Source organism: Elephas maximus, chromosome 11, assembly GCF_024166365.1.
Source record: "Elephas maximus indicus isolate mEleMax1 chromosome 11, mEleMax1 primary haplotype, whole genome shotgun sequence".
Taxonomy (NCBI): domain Eukaryota; kingdom Metazoa; phylum Chordata; class Mammalia; order Proboscidea; family Elephantidae; genus Elephas; species Elephas maximus.
The window spans coordinates 107247924-107266277 of record NC_064829.1 but is presented as its reverse complement, the minus strand read 5'-3'; the positions used below and the strand labels follow the sequence as shown (position 1 = coordinate 107266277).

Here is an 18354-nt window from a genome sequence, read left to right as displayed (position 1 = left end):
TACAAGAAATCCTAAAGGAAATTGGTCAGAAAATCAATAACATCAGATAACAACACAACACAAAAACACAGAACAGAACATCCTGATATCAACCCAAATAAGGAAATCACAAAAACAAATTAAGATTAATTTTAAAAAGAAAAAATGCTCAAAACTGGAAATCATTGAAGTCATTATGTAAAAGATCACAATAATCAAAAGGAGAGACTAAATACGGGAGGCATAGAACTGCCATATGGAGAGGAAAACAAGGTGATATAGGACGATACAAGTTAGGTTTTTACTTAGAAAAATAGGGGCAAATATTAAGGTAACCACAAAGAGGTCTAACAATTCCATAACTCAAAATAAAAACCAAGAAAAACATAATGACTCTGCAAACATAAATTCCACTACTATGAAAATGAGGAACACACAATTTACAAAGAAAAATGTCTCAGCAAAAACAATAAGTGGAAAAATGAAATTGTCAACAACACACACAAAAGGGCATCAAAATGACAGCACTAAACACATTCTTATCTATAATTACACTGAATGTAAATGGACTAAATGTACCAGTAAAGAGACAGAGAGTCTCAGACTGGATAAAGAAACACGATCTGTCTATACGCTGCCTACAAGAGACACACATTAGCCTTAGAGACACAAACAAACTAAAACTCAAAGGACAGAAAAAAAATATACCAAGCAAACCACAATCAGAAAAGAGCAGGAGTAGCAATATTAATTTCTGACAAAATAGACTTCAAAGTTAAAACCACCACAAGGGATAAAGAAGGACACTACATAATGATTAAAGGGACAATTGACCAGGAAGATATAACCATATTAAATATTTATGCACCCAATGACAGGGCTCCAAGATACATAAAACAAACATTAAGAGAACTGAAAAGTGAGATAGACACCTCCACAACTATAGTAGGAGACTTCAACACACCACTTTCAGAGAAGAATAAGACTTCCAGTAAGAAGCTCAATAGAGACACGGAAGACCTAATTGCTACAATCAACCAACTTCACCTCATAGACTTATACAGAACACTCCATCCAACAGCTGCAAAATATACTTTTTTTTCTAGTGCACATGGAACATTCTCTAGAATAGCCCACATATTAGGTCATAAAACAAACCTTTGCAGAATCCGAAACATCGAAATATTACAAAGCATCTTCTCAGACCATAAGGCCATAAAAGTGGAAATCAATAACAGAAAAATCGGGGAAAAGAAATCAAATACTTGGAAACTGAACAATACCCTGCTGAAAAAAGACTGGGTTATAGAAGACATAAAGGAGGGAATAAAGAAATTCATAGAATGCAACGAGAATGAAAACACTTCCTATCAAAACCTCTGGGACACAGCAAAAGCAGTGCTCCGAGGTCAATTTATATCGATAAATGCACACATACAAAAAGAAGAAAGAGCGAAAATCAGAGAACTGTCCCGACAACTTGAACAAATAGAAAGCGAGCAACAAAAGAATCCATCAGGCACCAGAAGAAAACAAATAATAAAAATTAGAGCTGAACTAAATGAAATAGAGAACAGAAAAACAATCAAAAGAATTAACAAGACCAAAACCTGGTTCTTTGAAAAAATTAACAAAATTGATAAACCATTGGCCAGACAGACTAAAGAAATACAGGAAAGGAAACAAATAACCCGAATAAGAGACAAGATGGGCATTATCACAAGAGGCCCAATTGAAATTAAAAGAATCATATCAGATTATTATGAAAAATTGTACTCTAACAAATTTGCAAACCTAGAAGAAATGGATGAATTCCTAGAAAAACATTACCTACCTAAACTAACACAATCAGAAGTAGAACAACTAAATAGACCCATAACAAAAAAAAAGAGTTTGATAAGGTAATCAAAAAACTCCCAACAAAAAAAAAGCCCTGGCCTGGATGGCTTCACTGCAGAGTTCTACCAAACTTTCAGAGAAGAGTTAACACCACTACTACTAAAGCTATTTCAAAGCATAGAAAATGATGGAATACTGCTTAACTCATTCTGTGAAGCCACCATATCCCTGATACCAAAACCAGGTAAAGACACCACAAAAAAAGAAAATTACAGACCTATATCCCTCATGAACATAGATGCAAAAATCCTCAACAAAATTCTAGCCAATAGAATTCAACAACATATCAAAAAAAATAATCCACCACGACCAAGTGGGATTTATACCAGGTATGCAAGGCTTTTTTTTTTTTTAATGCAAGGCTGGTTTAATATTAGAAAAACCATTAATGTAATCCACCATATAAATAAAACAAAAGACAAAAACCACATGATCTTACCAATTGATGCAGAAAAGGCATTTGACAAAGTCCAACACCCATTCATGATAAAAACTCTCAGCAAAATAGAAATTGAAGGAAAATTCATCAACATAATAAAGGGCATCTTTTTATACAAAGCCAACAGCCAACATCATTCTAAATGGAGAGAGCCTGAAAGCATTTCCCTTGAGAACAGGAACCAGACAAGGATGCCCTTTATCACTGCTCTTATTCAACATTGTGCTAGAGGTCCTAGCCAGAGCAATTAGGCTAGACAAAGAAATAAAGGGCATCTGGATTGGCAAGGAAGAAGTAAAATTATCTCTATTTGCAGATGACATGATCTTATACACAGAAAACCCTAAGGAATCCTCCACAAAACTACTGAAACTAATAGAAGACTTTGGCAGAGTCTCAGGTTACAAGATAAACATACAAAAATCACTTGGATTCCTCTACGTCAACAAAAAGAACATTGAAGAGGAAATCACCAAATCAATATCATTCACAGTAGCCCCCAAGAAGATAAAATACTTAGGAATAAAGCTTACCAAAGATGTAAAAGACCTATAAAAAGAAAACTACGAAGTACTAGTGCAAGAAACTAAAAGGGACCTACTTAGGTGGAAAAACATACCTTGCTCATGGATAGGAAGACTTAACATAGTAAAAATGTCTATTCTACCAAAAGCCATCTATACATACAATGCACTTCCGATCCAAATTCCAATGACATTTTTTAAAGTGATGGAGAAACGAATCAACAACTTCATATGGAAGGGAAAGAAGCCCCGGATAAGTAAAGCATTACTGAAAAAGAAGAAGAAAGTGAGAGGCCTCACTCTATCTGATTTCAAAACCTATTATACAGCCACAGTAGTCAAAGCAGCCTGGTACTGGTACAACAACAGACACATAGACCAGTGGAACAGAATTGAGAACCCAGATATAAATCCCTCCACATATGAGCAGCTGATATTTGACAAAGGCCCAGTGTCAGTTAATTGGGGAAAAGATAGTCTTTTTAACAAATGGTGCTGGCATAACTGGATATCCATTTGCAAAAAAAATGAAACAGGACCCATACCTCACACCATGCACAAAAACTAACTCCAAGTGGATCAAAGACCTAAACATAAAGACTAAAACAATAAAGATCACAGAAGAAAAAATAGGGACGTTAGGAGCCCTAATACAAGGCATAAACAGAATACAAAACATTACCAAAAATGACAAAGAGAAACCAGATAACTGGGAGCTCCTAAAAATCAAACACCTATGCTCATCTAAAGACCTCACCAAAAGAGTAAAAAGACCACCTACAGACTGGGAAAGAATTTTCAGCTATGACATCTCTGACCAGCGCCTGATCTCTAAAATCTATATGATTCTGTTAAAACTCAACCACAAAAAGACAAACAACCCAATCAAGAAGTGGGCAAAGGATATGAACACACACTTCACTAAAGAAGATATTCAGGCGGCTAACAGATACATGAGAAAATGCTCTCGATCATTAAAAAAAAAAAAAAAATCGATCATTAGCTATTAAAAAAAAATTTTTTTAATAGCTATTAGAGAAATGCAAATTAAAACTACAATGAGATTCCATCTCACACCAACAAGGCTGGCATTAATCCAAAAAACACAAAATAATAAATGTTGGAGAGGCTGCGGAGAGATTGGAACTCTTATACACTGCTGGTGGGAATGTAAAATGGTACAACCACTTTGGAAATCTATCTGGCGTCTTCTTAAAAAGTTAGAAATAGAACTACCATACAACCCAGAAACCCCACTCCTCGGAATATACCCTAGAGAAGTAAGAGCCTTTACACGAACATACATATGCACACCCAAGTTTACTGCAGCACTGTTTACAATAGCAAAAAGATGGAAGCAACTAAGGTGTCCATCAATAGATGAATGTTTAAATAAATTATGGTACATTCACACAATGGAATACTACACATCGATAAAGAACAGTGACGAATCTGTGAAACATTTCATAACATGGAGGAACCTGAAAGGCATTATGCTGAGTCAAGTTAGTCAGATGCAAAAGGACAAATACTGTATAAGACCCCTATTAAAAGTTCTTGAGAAATAGTAAAAACTGAGAAGAACACATTCTTTTGTGGTTACGAGAGCGGGGAGGGAGGGAGGGTGGGAGAGGGTTATTTACTGATTAGTTAGTAGATAAGAACTACTTTATGTGAAGGGAAGGACAACACTCAATACAGGGAAAGTCAGCTCAACTGGACTGGACCAAAAGCAAAGAAGTTTCCGGGATAAACCGAATGCTTCAAAGGTCAACGGAGCAAGGGCGGGGTTTGGGGACTATGGCTTAAGGGGGCTTCTAAGTCAATTGGCATAATAAACTCTATTATGAAAACATTCTGCATCCCACTTTGAAGTGTGGTATCTGGGGTCTTAAATGCTAACAAGCGGCCATCTAAGATGCTTCAATTGGTCTTAATCCATCTGGATCAAAGGAAAATGAAGAACACCAAGGTCACACGATAACTATGAGCCCGAGACAGAAAGGGCCACATGAACTAGAGACTTACATCATCCTGAGACCAGAAGAACTAGATGGTGCCTGGCCACAACCAATGACTGTCCTGACAGGGAACACAACAGAGAACTCCTGAGGGAGCAGGAGAACAGTGGGATGCAGACCCCAAATTCTTACAAAAAGACCATACTTAATGGTCTGACTGAGACTAGTAGAATCCCAGCGGTCATGGTCCCCAAACCTTCTGTTGGCCCAGGACAAGAACCATTCCTGAAGACAACTCATCAGACATGGAAGGGACTGGACAATGGGCTGGAGAGAGATGTTGATGAAGAGTGAGCTACTTGTATCAGGTGGACACTTGAGACTGTGTTGGCATCTCCTGTCTGGAGGGGAGATGGGAGGGTAGAAAGGGTTAGAAACTGGCAAAACAGTCACGAAAGGGAGACTGGAAGAAGGGAGCAGACTGACTCATTAGGGGGAGAGTAAATGGGACTATGTAGTAAGGGGTATATAAGCTTATATGGGACAGACTGACTTGATTTGTAAACTTTCACTTAAAGCACAATAAAAATTATTTTAAAAAAAAAAGACCCAACCACAACACAACATTAGGTAATCCAATATTACTTAGCTAATTCAAGAGCATCGTATGGTTGCCACAGTCCTCTACAAATACATATATATACACACATATATGTATGGAAACCCTGGTGGTGTAGTGGGTAAGTGCTACGGCTGCTAACCAAAAGATCGGCAGTTTGAATCCACCAGGTGCTCCTTGGAAATTCTATGGGGCAGTTCTACCACCCTGTCCTTTAGGGTCGCTATGAGTTGGAATCAACTTGATGGCAACAGGTTTGGTTTATGTGTGTGTGTGTGTATATTTTATATATATATATAAATACATAGGCTAAATTGCCAATTATGAACACTAGTTCCTTTTGTACTTTATTTTATAGTGGTAATAATATAGGAAACAAAACATATGCCATCTCAACAATTTCTACCTGTACAATTCAGTAACACTAATTACATTCTTCATGTTGTACAACCATGATCGCTATCCTTTTCCAAATCATTCCATCACCACTAACATAAGCTCAATGCCCCTTTTCATGGATTGAATCGTGTCTCCCAAAAATGTGTGTCAACTTGGGTAGGCCCTGATCCCCAGTATTGCATGGTAGTCCATCATTTTGTGATCTAGTGTGATTTTCCTATGTGTTGTAAATCCTACCTCTAAGATATTAATGAGGCAGGATTAGAGGCACTTGTATTAAATGAGGCAGGACTCAATCTACAAGATTAGTTGTGTCTTAAGTAAATCTCTTTTGAGATATAAAAGTGAGAAGCCAGCAGAGAGATGGGGGGACCTCACACCACCAAAAAAGAAGTGACTAGAGCAGAGTATGTCCTTTGGACCCAGGATCCCTGGGCCAAGAAGCTCCTAGACCAGGGGAAGATTGATAACCAAGATATTCCTCCAGAGCCTACAGAGAAAGAAAGCCTTCCCCTGGAGCTGGCACCCTGAGTTCAGACTTTTAGCCACCTAGACAGTGAGAGAATAAATTTCCGTTTGTTAAAGCCAGCCACTTGTGGTATTTCTGTTATAGTAGCACTAGATAACTAAGACACCCCCTAAGCAAAAACTCCCCTTATCCCCCTCCTATCCACCCCTGGTAACCACTAATGATCTTTGGTTTGTAGACATTTACTTATTTCATACACATGAGATCAAACGATATTTGTCTTTGTGATTAATTTATTTCTCTCAGTGAAATGGGACAGTTCTACTCTGTCACATGGGGTCACTATGAGTTGGAATCTACTTGATGACACCCAACAACAAGAATTGCTTTACTGCCACCCATCTGTCAGAGTGACACACTGTACTGGCTTGCGTGTTGCTGTGATGCTGGAATCTTTGCCGTTGGTATTTCAAATACCAGCAGGGTCACCCATGGTGGACAGGTTTTAGCAAAGCTTTCAACTAAGAGAGACTAGGAGGAAATGACTGGCGATCTACTTCTGAAAACCAGACAATGAAAACCTCATGGATGACAATAGAACATTTTATGACTCTCCTGCATTGGAAAAGTCTTCAGGTGGCATCAGTCGCTGAAGAAGAACATCATGTTTGGTGACGTAGAAGGCCAGCCAGGGCTAGGGAGACTCTTGGAGAGATTTTACAATAGCTGCAATGATTGACTCAAACATGCATGCAAATGTGAGGATGATACAACACTGGGCAATGTTTCATTCTGCTGTATATAAGTCGCCTTTCGTTGAAGCTGACTCAACAGCAGCTATCTATCTATCCATTCATCTATCTACCCTTCTATCCATCGATCCATCCATCCATCCACGTATCTATTGTGTGAATTAAATGAGAAAAATGCAGGTAATTTGGCCTGCATTATTATCAAAACAAGGTCCCTGGGTGGCACAAACGGTATGTGCCTGACTACTAACCTAAAAGTTGGCAACCTGAACCCCCCCAGAGGTGCTGTGGAAGAAAGGCCTGGCAATGTACTTCTGTAAAGATCACAGCCAAGAAAACCCTATAGAGCAGTTCTACTCTACAACACATGGAGGGGTCACTATGTGTTGGCATCGACTTGATGGCAACTAACAACACAAGAAGACCATTCCCAGATATTCTAGGGTAATGTCTCTACATTTTTAGCCATTCACAGACCACCTTAATTTTTTTTTTAATCATTCATGGTGCAAACTATCTGAATTAGTTGTTTAATATTTTTCTTTGAGTGTATTTTGTATTATATTTTTCTTTAACTTGTTCTAACAGCAAGGAGCCCTGGTGTGGCAATGGTTAAACACTCCAACACTCCATTGCTAACAGAAAGATCAGTGGTTCGAAACCATCAGCCACTCTGCAGAAGAAAGATGTGGCAGTCTACTTCCTTGAAGATTATAGGCTTGGAACCCCTGTGGGAGAGTTCTACTCTGTCCTATAGGGTCGCTGTGAGTCAGAATCACCTCAACAGCAAAGGGTAAAATGCCTCACCCCCACCCACACCTTGCAAGTACTTCTGCTAAAATCTAATTGCCTTTGGGTAAACTTCAACTTGTTTGGCCTTCCTCACTTTGCTACCTCCACCCCTTGCAGCCTTTCTTGCCAGTAATCTTTACCAAAGCAAGTTGACAGGCCTATCAACCCTGGCCCAACTGAGTGGGTTTGACCACCAAAATTCAGGTTAGCAGTCAACCTCAAACCTGTTGCACCATCCTCTTGAATTCTACTTCCCCACGGTATACAAAAGGAACATAATTCACTGATGGTAGATTTCAGCAAAAAGATATCATTATCAAAATAAACTACTAATCAAAAACAAAACAAAAGTTACCCATTATGCTGAATGAAATAAATCAATTACAAGTGGACAAATAATGTATAATCCCAGTTATATGAACTATCCAGAATAGGTAAGAGTATAGAGATGAAAGTTTGTTAGTGTTTACCAGGGCTGGGTAAGAGGGGGTGGAAAGGAAGACACAATGCTTAGGGGACACTGAGCTTCTGTTAAGGGAGATGAAAAAATTTGGGAATGGTTTATGGTGACAGCTAAACAATAGGATGAACATATTTAATATCACTGAACTGTACTGTGAAGAGGGCTGAAAAAGCCAGTGCTTTGTTACCCATATATTTACTGCAATAAAAAAAAATACAGATGAAATCAAAATATATGGAATTTAAAAAATAAAAGAGTTCATACTGTATAATTTTATTTATATAAAATACATTAGAATTAAAAATGAGGTATGCTATTAGATATCAGAATAGTGGTTATCCTTGAGAGTAGTCACTGGAATGGGGTAAAAAGAGGTAAGTTTAATGTACCTTTAATACTTTAATATTTTATTAATATCTTTAATATTTTATATATATTTAAATATTTTAAATACATACCAGATTTTTTTCTTTTTTAGGTTGAGGAAGGTGACTAGATTGGTGTTATAATATTATCCTTATATTGTCAAGGTGCAAGTCAAATGTATTAAATACCTAGACATTGCAATCAGTTTTTTTATAAAGTATGCTGTAATTTATATGTGAAAATATAAGAGAAATTTAATATTTGACCTCCAAACAAAAGGGTAAAATGAAAAGTTACTTAAAAAACAACCCAGAAGGAGGCGGGGCCGAGATGGCGGACTAGGTGGACGCTACAGGATCCTTCTTGCAACAAAGACTCGGAAAAACAAGTGAATCGATCACATACATAACAATCTACAAACCCTGAACAACAAACACAGATTTAGAGACAGAGAACGAACAAATACGGGGAGGCAGCGATTGTTTTCAGAGCCTGGAGCCAGCGTACAAGTCAGGTGACCTTTGGCGCCCAATTTGGGGCAGAGCCCAGGGGGGCAGACGGCACAAACAAGGGGCCCAGCCCTGACCCCGGAACTCATTCCGGGAGGGAGCCCAGCTGGTTCGCGGAGGCGGCGCAGCAACGCAGCTGGCGGGACGGGGAGTCCCCGGGAGGCAGCAACTGATTTTGGAGTCGGGAGTGCACCGTCCCAGTAGGGTAACCTTGACGTTGGGCTTGGGGCTGGCAGCGGAGGATCTGACCGTGACTCCAGCGGGCCAGACCCCCCGGGGGCAATCTCCACACAGCCAGCACACATAGGCGACGCGCCCCGTGGAAATCTCAGATATAATAGTCATTCCAAGCAAGACAAGCAACTCTGGCTATATTCTGAGGTGCTACTCTCCTATCTCTCTGATCCCTCCCCACCCTCCCCAGGCGGCTTCATTAACATCCGAATAGCCTGAGCCAGAGGGAGAACTCTGATAGGGATCTGACTGCATTTTTTTTTTTAGTGGATTTTCTGGAAAAACTAGTTTCCCAGTGATGGCTCGGAGACAGCAGTCCATATCAAACCACATAAAGAAGCAGACCATGACAGCTTCTCCAACCCCCCAAACAAAAGAATCAAAATCTTTCCCAAATGAAGATACAATCATGGAATTATCAGATACAGAATATAAAAAAGCTAATTTACAGAATGCTTCAAGACATCACAAACAAAATAAGGCAAACTGCAGAAAAAGCCAAGGAACACACTGATAAAACTGTTGAAGAACTCAAAAAGATTATTCAAGAACATAGTGGAAAAATTAATAAGTTGCAAGAATCCATAGAGAGACAACATGTAGAAATCCAAAAGATTAACAATAAAATTACAGAATTAGACAACGCAATAGGAAGTCAGAGGAGCAGACTCGAGCAATTAGAATGTAGACTGGGACATCTGGAGGACCAGGGAATCAACACCAACATAGCTGAAAAAAAATCAGATAAAAGATTTAAAAAAAATGAAGAAACCCTAAGAATCATGGGGGACTCTATCAAGAAGGATAACTTGCCAGTGATTGGAGTCCCAGAACAGGGAGGGAGGACAGAAAACACAGAGAAAATAGTTGAAGAACTCCTAACACAAAACTTCCCTGACATCATGAAAGACGAAAGGATATCTATCCAAGATGCTCATCGAACCCCATTTAAGATTGATCCAAAAAGAAAAACACCAAGAAATATTATCATCAAACTCGCCAAAACCAAAGATAAAGAGAAAATTTTAAAAGCAGCCAGGGAGAAAAGAAAGGTTTCCTTCAAGGGAGAATCAATAAGAATAAGTTCAGACTACTCAGCAGAAACCATGCAGGCAAGAAGGAAATGGGACGACATATACAGAACACTGAAGGAGAAAAACTGCCAGCCAAGGATCATATATCCAGCAAAACTCTCTCTGAAATATGAAGGCGAAATTAAGATATTTACAGATAAACACAAGTTTAGAGAATTTGCAAAAACCAAACCAAAGCTACAAGAAATACTAAAGGATATTTTTTGGTCAGAAAACCAATAATATCAGATACCAGCACAATACAAGGTCACAAAACAGAACGTCCTGATATCAACTCAAATAGGGAAATCACAAAAACAAACCAATTAAGATTAATTAAAAAAAATAATAATAATACACATAACAGGGAATCATGGAAGTCAAGAGGTAAAAGATCACAATAATCAAAAAGAGGGACTAAATACAGGAGGCATTGAACTGCCAGATGGAGAGTGATACAAGGTGATATAGAACAATACAAGTTAGGTTTTTACTTAGAAAAATATGGGTAAATAATAAGGTAACCACAAAAAGGTATAACAACTCCATAACTCAAGATAAAAGCCAAGAAAAACGTAACGACTCAACTAACATAAAGTCAAACACTATGAAAATGAGGATCTCACAATTTGCTAAGAAAAACGTCTCAGCACAAAAAAGTATGTGGAAAAATGAAATGGCCAACAACACACATGAAAAGGCATCAAAATGACAGCACTAAAAACTTATTTATCTATAATTACGCTGAATGTAAATGGACTAAATGCACCAATAAAGAGACAGAGAGTCACGGACTGGTTAAAGAAACACGATCCATCTATATGCTGCCTGCAAGAGACACACCTTAGACTTAGAGACACAAAAAACTAAAACTCAAAGGATGGAAAAAAATATACCAAGCAAACAATAAGCAAAAAAGAAGAGGAATAGCAATATTAATTTCTGACAAAATAGACTTTAAACTTAAATCCACCACAAAGGATAAAGAAGGACACTATATAATGATAAAAGGGACAATTGATCAGGAAGACATAACCATAGTAAATATTTATGCACCCAATGACAGGGCTGCAAGATACATAAATCAAATTTTAACAGAATTGAAAAGTGAGATAGACACCTCCACAATTATATTAGGAGACTTCAACACACCACTATCGGAGAAGGACAGGACATCCAGTAAGAAGCTCAATAGAGACACGGAAGACCTACTTACAACAATCAACCAACTTGACCTCATTGACTTATACAGAACTCTCCACCCAACTGCTGCAAAGTATACTTTTTTTTCTAGCGCACATGGAACATTCTCTAGAATAGCCCACATATTAGGTCATAAAACAAACCTTTGCAGAGTCCAAAACATCGAAATATTACAAAGCATCTTCTCAGACCACAAGGCAATAAAACTAGAAATCAATAACAGAAAAACTAGGGAAAAGAAATCAAATACTTGGAAAATGAACAACACCCTCCTGAAAAAAGACTGGGTTATGGAAGACATCAAGGAGGGAATAAGGAAATTCATAGAAAGCAACGAGAATGAAAATACTTCCTATCAAAACCTCTGGGGCACAAGAAAGCAGTGCTCAGAGGCCAATTTATATCGATAAACGTACATATACAAAAAGAAGAAAGAGCCAAAAGCAGAGAACTGTCCCTACAACTTGAACAAATAGAAAGTGAGCAACAAAAGAACCCATCAGGCACCAGAAGAAAACAAATAATAAAAATTAGAGCTGAACTGAATGAATTAGAGAACAGAAAAACAATTGAAAGAATTAACAAAGCCAAAAGCTGGTTCTTTGAAAAAATTAACAAAATTGATAAACCATTGGCTAGACTGACTAAAGAAATACAGGAAAGGAAACAAATAACCCGAATAAGAAACGAGAAGGACCACATCACAACAGAACCAAATGAAATTAAAAGAATCATTTCAGATTACTACGAAAAACTGTACTCTAACAAATTTGAAAGCCTAGAAGAAATGGACGAATTCTTGGAAAAACACTACCTACCTAAACTAACACATTCAGAAGTAGAACAACTAAATAGACACATAACAAAAAAAGAGATTGAAACGGTAATCAAAAAACTTCCAACAAAAAAAAGCCCTGGCCCGGACGGCTTCACTGCAGAGTTCTACCAAACTTTCAGAGAAGAGTTAACACCACTACTACTGAAGGTATTTCAAAGCACAGAAAATGACAGAATACTACCCAACTCATTCTATGAAGCCACCATCTCCCTGATACCAAAACCAGGTAAAGACATTACAAAAAAAGAAAATTATAGACCTATATCCCTCATGAACATAGATGCAAAAATCCTCAACAAAATTCTAGCCAATAGAATCCAACAACACATCAAAAAAATAATTCACCCTGATCAAGTGGGATTTATACCAGGTGTGCAAGGCTGGTTTAATATCAGAAAAACCATTAATGTAATCCATCACATAAATAAAACAAAAGATAAAAACCACATGATCTTATCAATTGATGCAGAAAAGGCATTTGACAAAGTTCAACACCCATTTATGATAAAAACTCTTACCAAAATAGGAATTGAAGGAAAATTCCTCAACATAATAAAGGGCATCTATGCAAAGCCAACAGCCAATATCACTCTAAATGAAGAGAACCTGAAAGCATTTCCCTTGAGAACGGGAACCAGACAAGGATGCCCTTTATCACCGCTCTTATTCAACATCGTTCTTGAAGTCCTAGCCAGGGCAATTAGGCTAGACAAAGAAATAAAGGGTATCCGGATTGGCAAGGAGGAAGTAAAGTTATCACTATTTGCAGATGACATGATCTTATACACAGAAAACGCTAAGGAATCCTCCAGAAAACTACTGAAACTAATAGAAGAGTTTGACAGAGTCTCAGGTTATAAAATAAACATGCAAAAATCACTTGGATTCCTCTACATCAACAAAAAGAACACCGAAGGGGAAATAACCAAATCAATACCATTCACAGTAGCCCCCAAGAAGGTAAAATACTTAGGAATAAATCTTACCAAGGATGTAAAAGACCTATACAAAGAAAACTACAAAGCTCTACTACAAGAAATTCAAAAGGACATACTTAAGTGGAAAAACTTACCTTGCTCATGGATAGGAAGATTTAACATAGTAAAAATGTCTATTCTACCAAAAGCCATCTATACATACAATGCACTTCCGATCCAAATTCCAATGACATTTTTTAAGCTGATAGAGAAACAAATCACCAATTTCATATGGAAGGGAAAGAAGCCCTGGATAAGCAAAGCATTACTGAAAAAGAAGAAGAAAGTGGGAGGTCTCACTCTACCTGATTTCAGAACCTATTATACAGCCACAGTAGTCAAAACAGCCTGGAACTGGTACAACAACAAGCACATAGACCAGTGGAACAGAATTGAGAACCCAGATATAAATCCATCCACATATGAGCACCTGGTATTTGGCAAAGGCCCAGTGTCAGTTAATTGGGAAAAAGATAGTCTTTTTAACAAATGGTGCTGACATAACTGGATATCCATTTGCAAAAGAATGAAACAGGACCCATACCTCACACCAAGCATAAAAACTAACTCCAAGTGGATCAAAGAACTAAACATAAAGACTAAAACAATAAAGATCATGGAAGAAAAAATAGGGACAACCCTAGGAGCCCTAATACAAGGCATAAACAGAATACAAAACATTACCAAAAATGATGAAGAGAAACCCGATAACTGGGAGCTCCTAAAAATCAAACACCTATGCTCATCTAAAGACCTCACCAAAAGAGTAAAAAGACCACCTACAGACTGGGAAAGAATTTTCAGCTATGACATCTCAGACCAGCGCCTGATCTCTAAAATCTACATGATTCTGTCAAAACTCAACCACAAAAAGACAAACAACCCAATCAAGAAGTGGGCAAAGGATATGAACACACATTTCACTAAAGAAGATATTCAGGCAGCCAACAGATACATGAGAAAATGCTCTCGATCATTAGCCATTAGAGAAATGCAAATTAAAACTACGATGAGATTTCATCTCACACCAACAAGGCTGGCATTAATCCAAAAAACACAAAATAATAAATGTTGGAGAGGCTGCGGAGAGATTGGAACTCTTATACACTGCTGGTGGGAATGTAAAATGGTACAACCACTTTGGAAATATACCTGGTGTTATCTTAAACAGTTAGAAATAGAACTACCATACAACCCAGAAATCTCACTCCTCGGAATACACCCTAGAGATACAAGAGCCTTCACACAAACAGATATATGCACACCCATGTTTATTGCAGCTCTGTTTACAATAGCAAAAAGCTGGAAGCAACCAAGGTGTCCATCAACAGATGAATGGGTAAATAAATTGTGGTATATTCACACAATGGAATACTACGCATCGATAAAGAACAGTGACGAATCTGGGAAACATTTCATAACATGGAGGAACGTGGAAGGCATTATGCTGAGCGAAATTAGTCAGAGGCAAAGGACAAATATTGTATAAGACCACTATTATAAGATCTTCAGAAATAGTAAAAACTGAGAAGAACACATACTTTTGTGGTTACGAAGGGGGGAGGGAGGGAGGGAGAGGGTTTTTTATTGATTAATTAGTAGATAAGAACTGCTTTGGGTGAAGGGAAAGACAACACTCAATACATGGAAGGTCAGCTCAATTGGACTGGACCAAAAGCAAAGAAGTTTCCGGGATAAAATGAATGCTTCAAAGGTCAGCGGAGCAGGGGCTGGGGTCTGGGGAACATGGTTTGCGGGGACTTCTAAGTCAATTGGCAAAATAATTCTAGTATGAAAACATTGTGCATCCCACTTTGAAATGTGGCGTCTGGGGTTTTAAATGCTAACAAGCGGCCATCTAAGACGCATCAATTGGTCTCAACCCACCTGGAGCAAAGGAAAATGAAGAACACCAAGGTCACACGACAACTAAGAGCCCAAGAGACAGAAAGGGCCACATGAACCAGAGACCTACATCATCCTGAGACCAGAAGAACTAGTTGGTGCCTGGCCACAATCGATGACTGCCCTGACAGGGAGCACAACAGAGAACCCCTGAGGGAGCAGGACAACAGTGGGATGCAGACCCCAAATTCTCATAAAAAGACCATACTTAATGGTCTGACTGAGACTAGAGGAATCCCGGCAGCCATGCTCCCCAGACCTTCTGTTGGCACAGGACGGGAACCATCCCCGAAGACAACTCATCAGACATGAAAGGGACTGGTCAGTGGGTGGGAGAGAGATGCTGATGAAGAGTGAGCCAATTATATCAGGTGGTCACTTCAGAGTGTGTTGGCAACTCTTGTCTGGAGGGGGGATGGGAGGATAGAGAGAGAGGGAAGCTGGCAAAATTGTCACGAAAGGAGAGACTGAAAAGGCTGACTCAATAGGGGGAGAGCAAGTGGGAGTACGGAGTAAGATGTATGTAAATTTATATGTGACAGACTGATTGGATTTGTAAATGTTCACTTGAAGCTTAATAAAAGTTAATAAAAAAAAACCCAGAAGATAGAAAAAATAATAATAAACTAGAGCATGTATCAAGAAAAGCACAAAAATATGTTGATAAATCCAATTCCAAATGCATCCTTTATAACATTAAATATAAATATAATAATTAATCTTGTCAAAGTCAAATATTTATTGACTGTATTCAATTGGATATATTTTTCAAGCAATGCAATACAGGCAACACAGAAAAATTAAAGAAGAAAAATGAAAAATTTATCCTGTGTTATTTTAACCAACTGATCAGCTAGCATGGTGATACAAAAGTCAGATAAAAATCGACTTTAGGGCTAAAGCAGTTTATTATTGTTGTAGTTAGTACCATTTTCTACATTTCTTACTGAGCAATTTTCCAATATTATTACTTGATAAATTAGATACATAATCTGGCCGATATGCCTACACACACACACACATTTATATTAAACAAATATGTGCACGTGTGTGTGTGTGTGTGTACCACCGCTCTCTTGTAATATGATTGTTTTATATGTGCTTGGATTCTGTGTGATGTATAAACAAACAATTGAACCTTGTGCAAAAACATGCAGTTATGTATTTCTAATAAAATGAGAGAATTTTGTCTTCCTTATCCAGGCAAAGCAGAGCCTGGGCACACTGGAGTCACGAGTCAAGAGGACAAATGCGCTGAGAGCTGCGAAACACGCAGCAGTTAATGCACCCGTATTCACCATCCACCAACTGGGAAGATTAAAAACTGCTACAAAAATGTTCAAAATGAAGGACAGGGTATAAAAAGACACAAAGGTACTCACCAGGACAAGGATGGCTCTGGTCTCAGGGGAAGACCTTGGAGAGATGTTGTTTCTATGAATGTGTTGGACCCTCTGCTTGTGTCTCTGCAGGATGAGAACCATGGAGCCGCTGAACCAGAGCGTGAGTCCCAAAGACACAACATCAGGGAATGCTAACAATAACGCATACAGTGAGTTTGCGGTTTTGTCAAGCGGAACAGAAGAACAGTATCTATAGTCTTTTTTGTTTGTGTTGGTTTCATTGCTACACTTGCTAGTCATATACATAGGAATGATGATATTGACCAGCATATGCAGGATCCAGCAGAGGATATTGGAGAAGCCCATGTACTTGGGAGCTTTCTCCTTAAGCTCTACCCACCTGGAGTTCCTGAAGCTAACGGTGATAGCCTGGAAGATACTCAAGAGACAGGTGCTGCCAATGGACACACCCCTTTCCACTCTGTGAACATAGAAAAGAAATTTGCATCCAAAATCATTGAGGAAATCTTTCCATCCAAAAGCTGCCATAGTCTGGGGGATGCCTTTACCCAGAATGACCACGGAGTTGGCTGCAGTCAGGTGCAGGACAATCAAGTCTGTAGGCGGTAACCTGCACTTAGTGAAGTAAAGAAAGATATACTGGAAAAGAAGAGAAAAACTCCCCAGAATACCAACTGTAGTCTGTAATAAGAAAACTGTTCCAAATGTCAAATCCAGAGAGGACATTCTCTCAGTTCCCAGTGACTGATATTTGTCTTCAGAGCCAGAGGGTCCTGCATGGGAAGATAAGACATGGGCCACATGTGTCATGTCAACTGAAATCCACTATTCTTAACCTACCATTGATTCCTACTTAGAAATGTTGACTTAAAGCTTTTCTTTCATTAAGAGGTTTCCAAGAGTTCAAAGTATAACCTTTAAGGACCACTTAGAATGTATGCTATGAAGATGGTACATGTGATAACTTCTTCATTCTTCACCAATCTATAAGGCAGGCACTACTATTATGTTCATTACAAAGAAAAGGAAAACTTAGGCACAGAGAGGTTAAGTGATTTGTCTAAATTCATATGCTGGTTAGGGGCAGCGTGAGGACTTGAACCTGGCTGAGCTGGTTGCAAAGACAGCGCATTAAACACCATACTCTATTAAACAAGTGTGACAAATGACTTGGTGGTGGAGGCAAATGACTTTCTCTAACTTTTCAAGGGGGAGAATCACCATCAGCGTCGGACCAAGGCTGATTCCTATGAGGTGTATGTCAAACATACCTTCTCTCTACAAACTTTTTACCCATTCTGACGCCAGCTGTCCCTCTCATGGTACTCTACTTCTCTGCTCCCCAGTCCAGCTGGGGAAGTACAGTGCCATGAGAGGGACAGCTGGTTAGGTTTGGCAATTCTTGGAAATCGACACACAGAACTCACAGGCCATATTCGCAGTCATGGGGTTTATTAGGAAAATAATAGGCTACAACTTAGGATCAGTATCAGGAAGCATGTGGGCAAAATCACCCTTCTTAGTGCAGGACAACTTTCTCAGCTCAAGTATTTACATGAGAAATCACTGGACTCACTCACACAAGTCAA

General features: G+C 38.6%; 1 protein-coding gene across 1 annotated transcript; it reads right to left on the bottom strand.

Annotated features, from left to right (window-relative positions):
* Positions 1-16558: 16558 nt before the first annotated feature.
* On the bottom strand, positions 16559-17491 carry LOC126086284 (vomeronasal type-1 receptor 4-like). Its single transcript, XM_049902440.1, has one exon. The coding sequence runs from the start codon at positions 17489-17491 to the stop codon at positions 16559-16561; it is 933 nt and encodes a 310-aa protein (XP_049758397.1).
* Between the last annotated feature and the right edge of the window lie 863 nt (positions 17492-18354).

What these genes read in the sequence shown, in the direction of transcription:
- LOC126086284 (XM_049902440.1), bottom strand. Translation starts at nt 17,491, where the DNA reads ATGTCCTCTCTGGATTTGACATTTGGAACAGTTTTCTTATTACAGACT.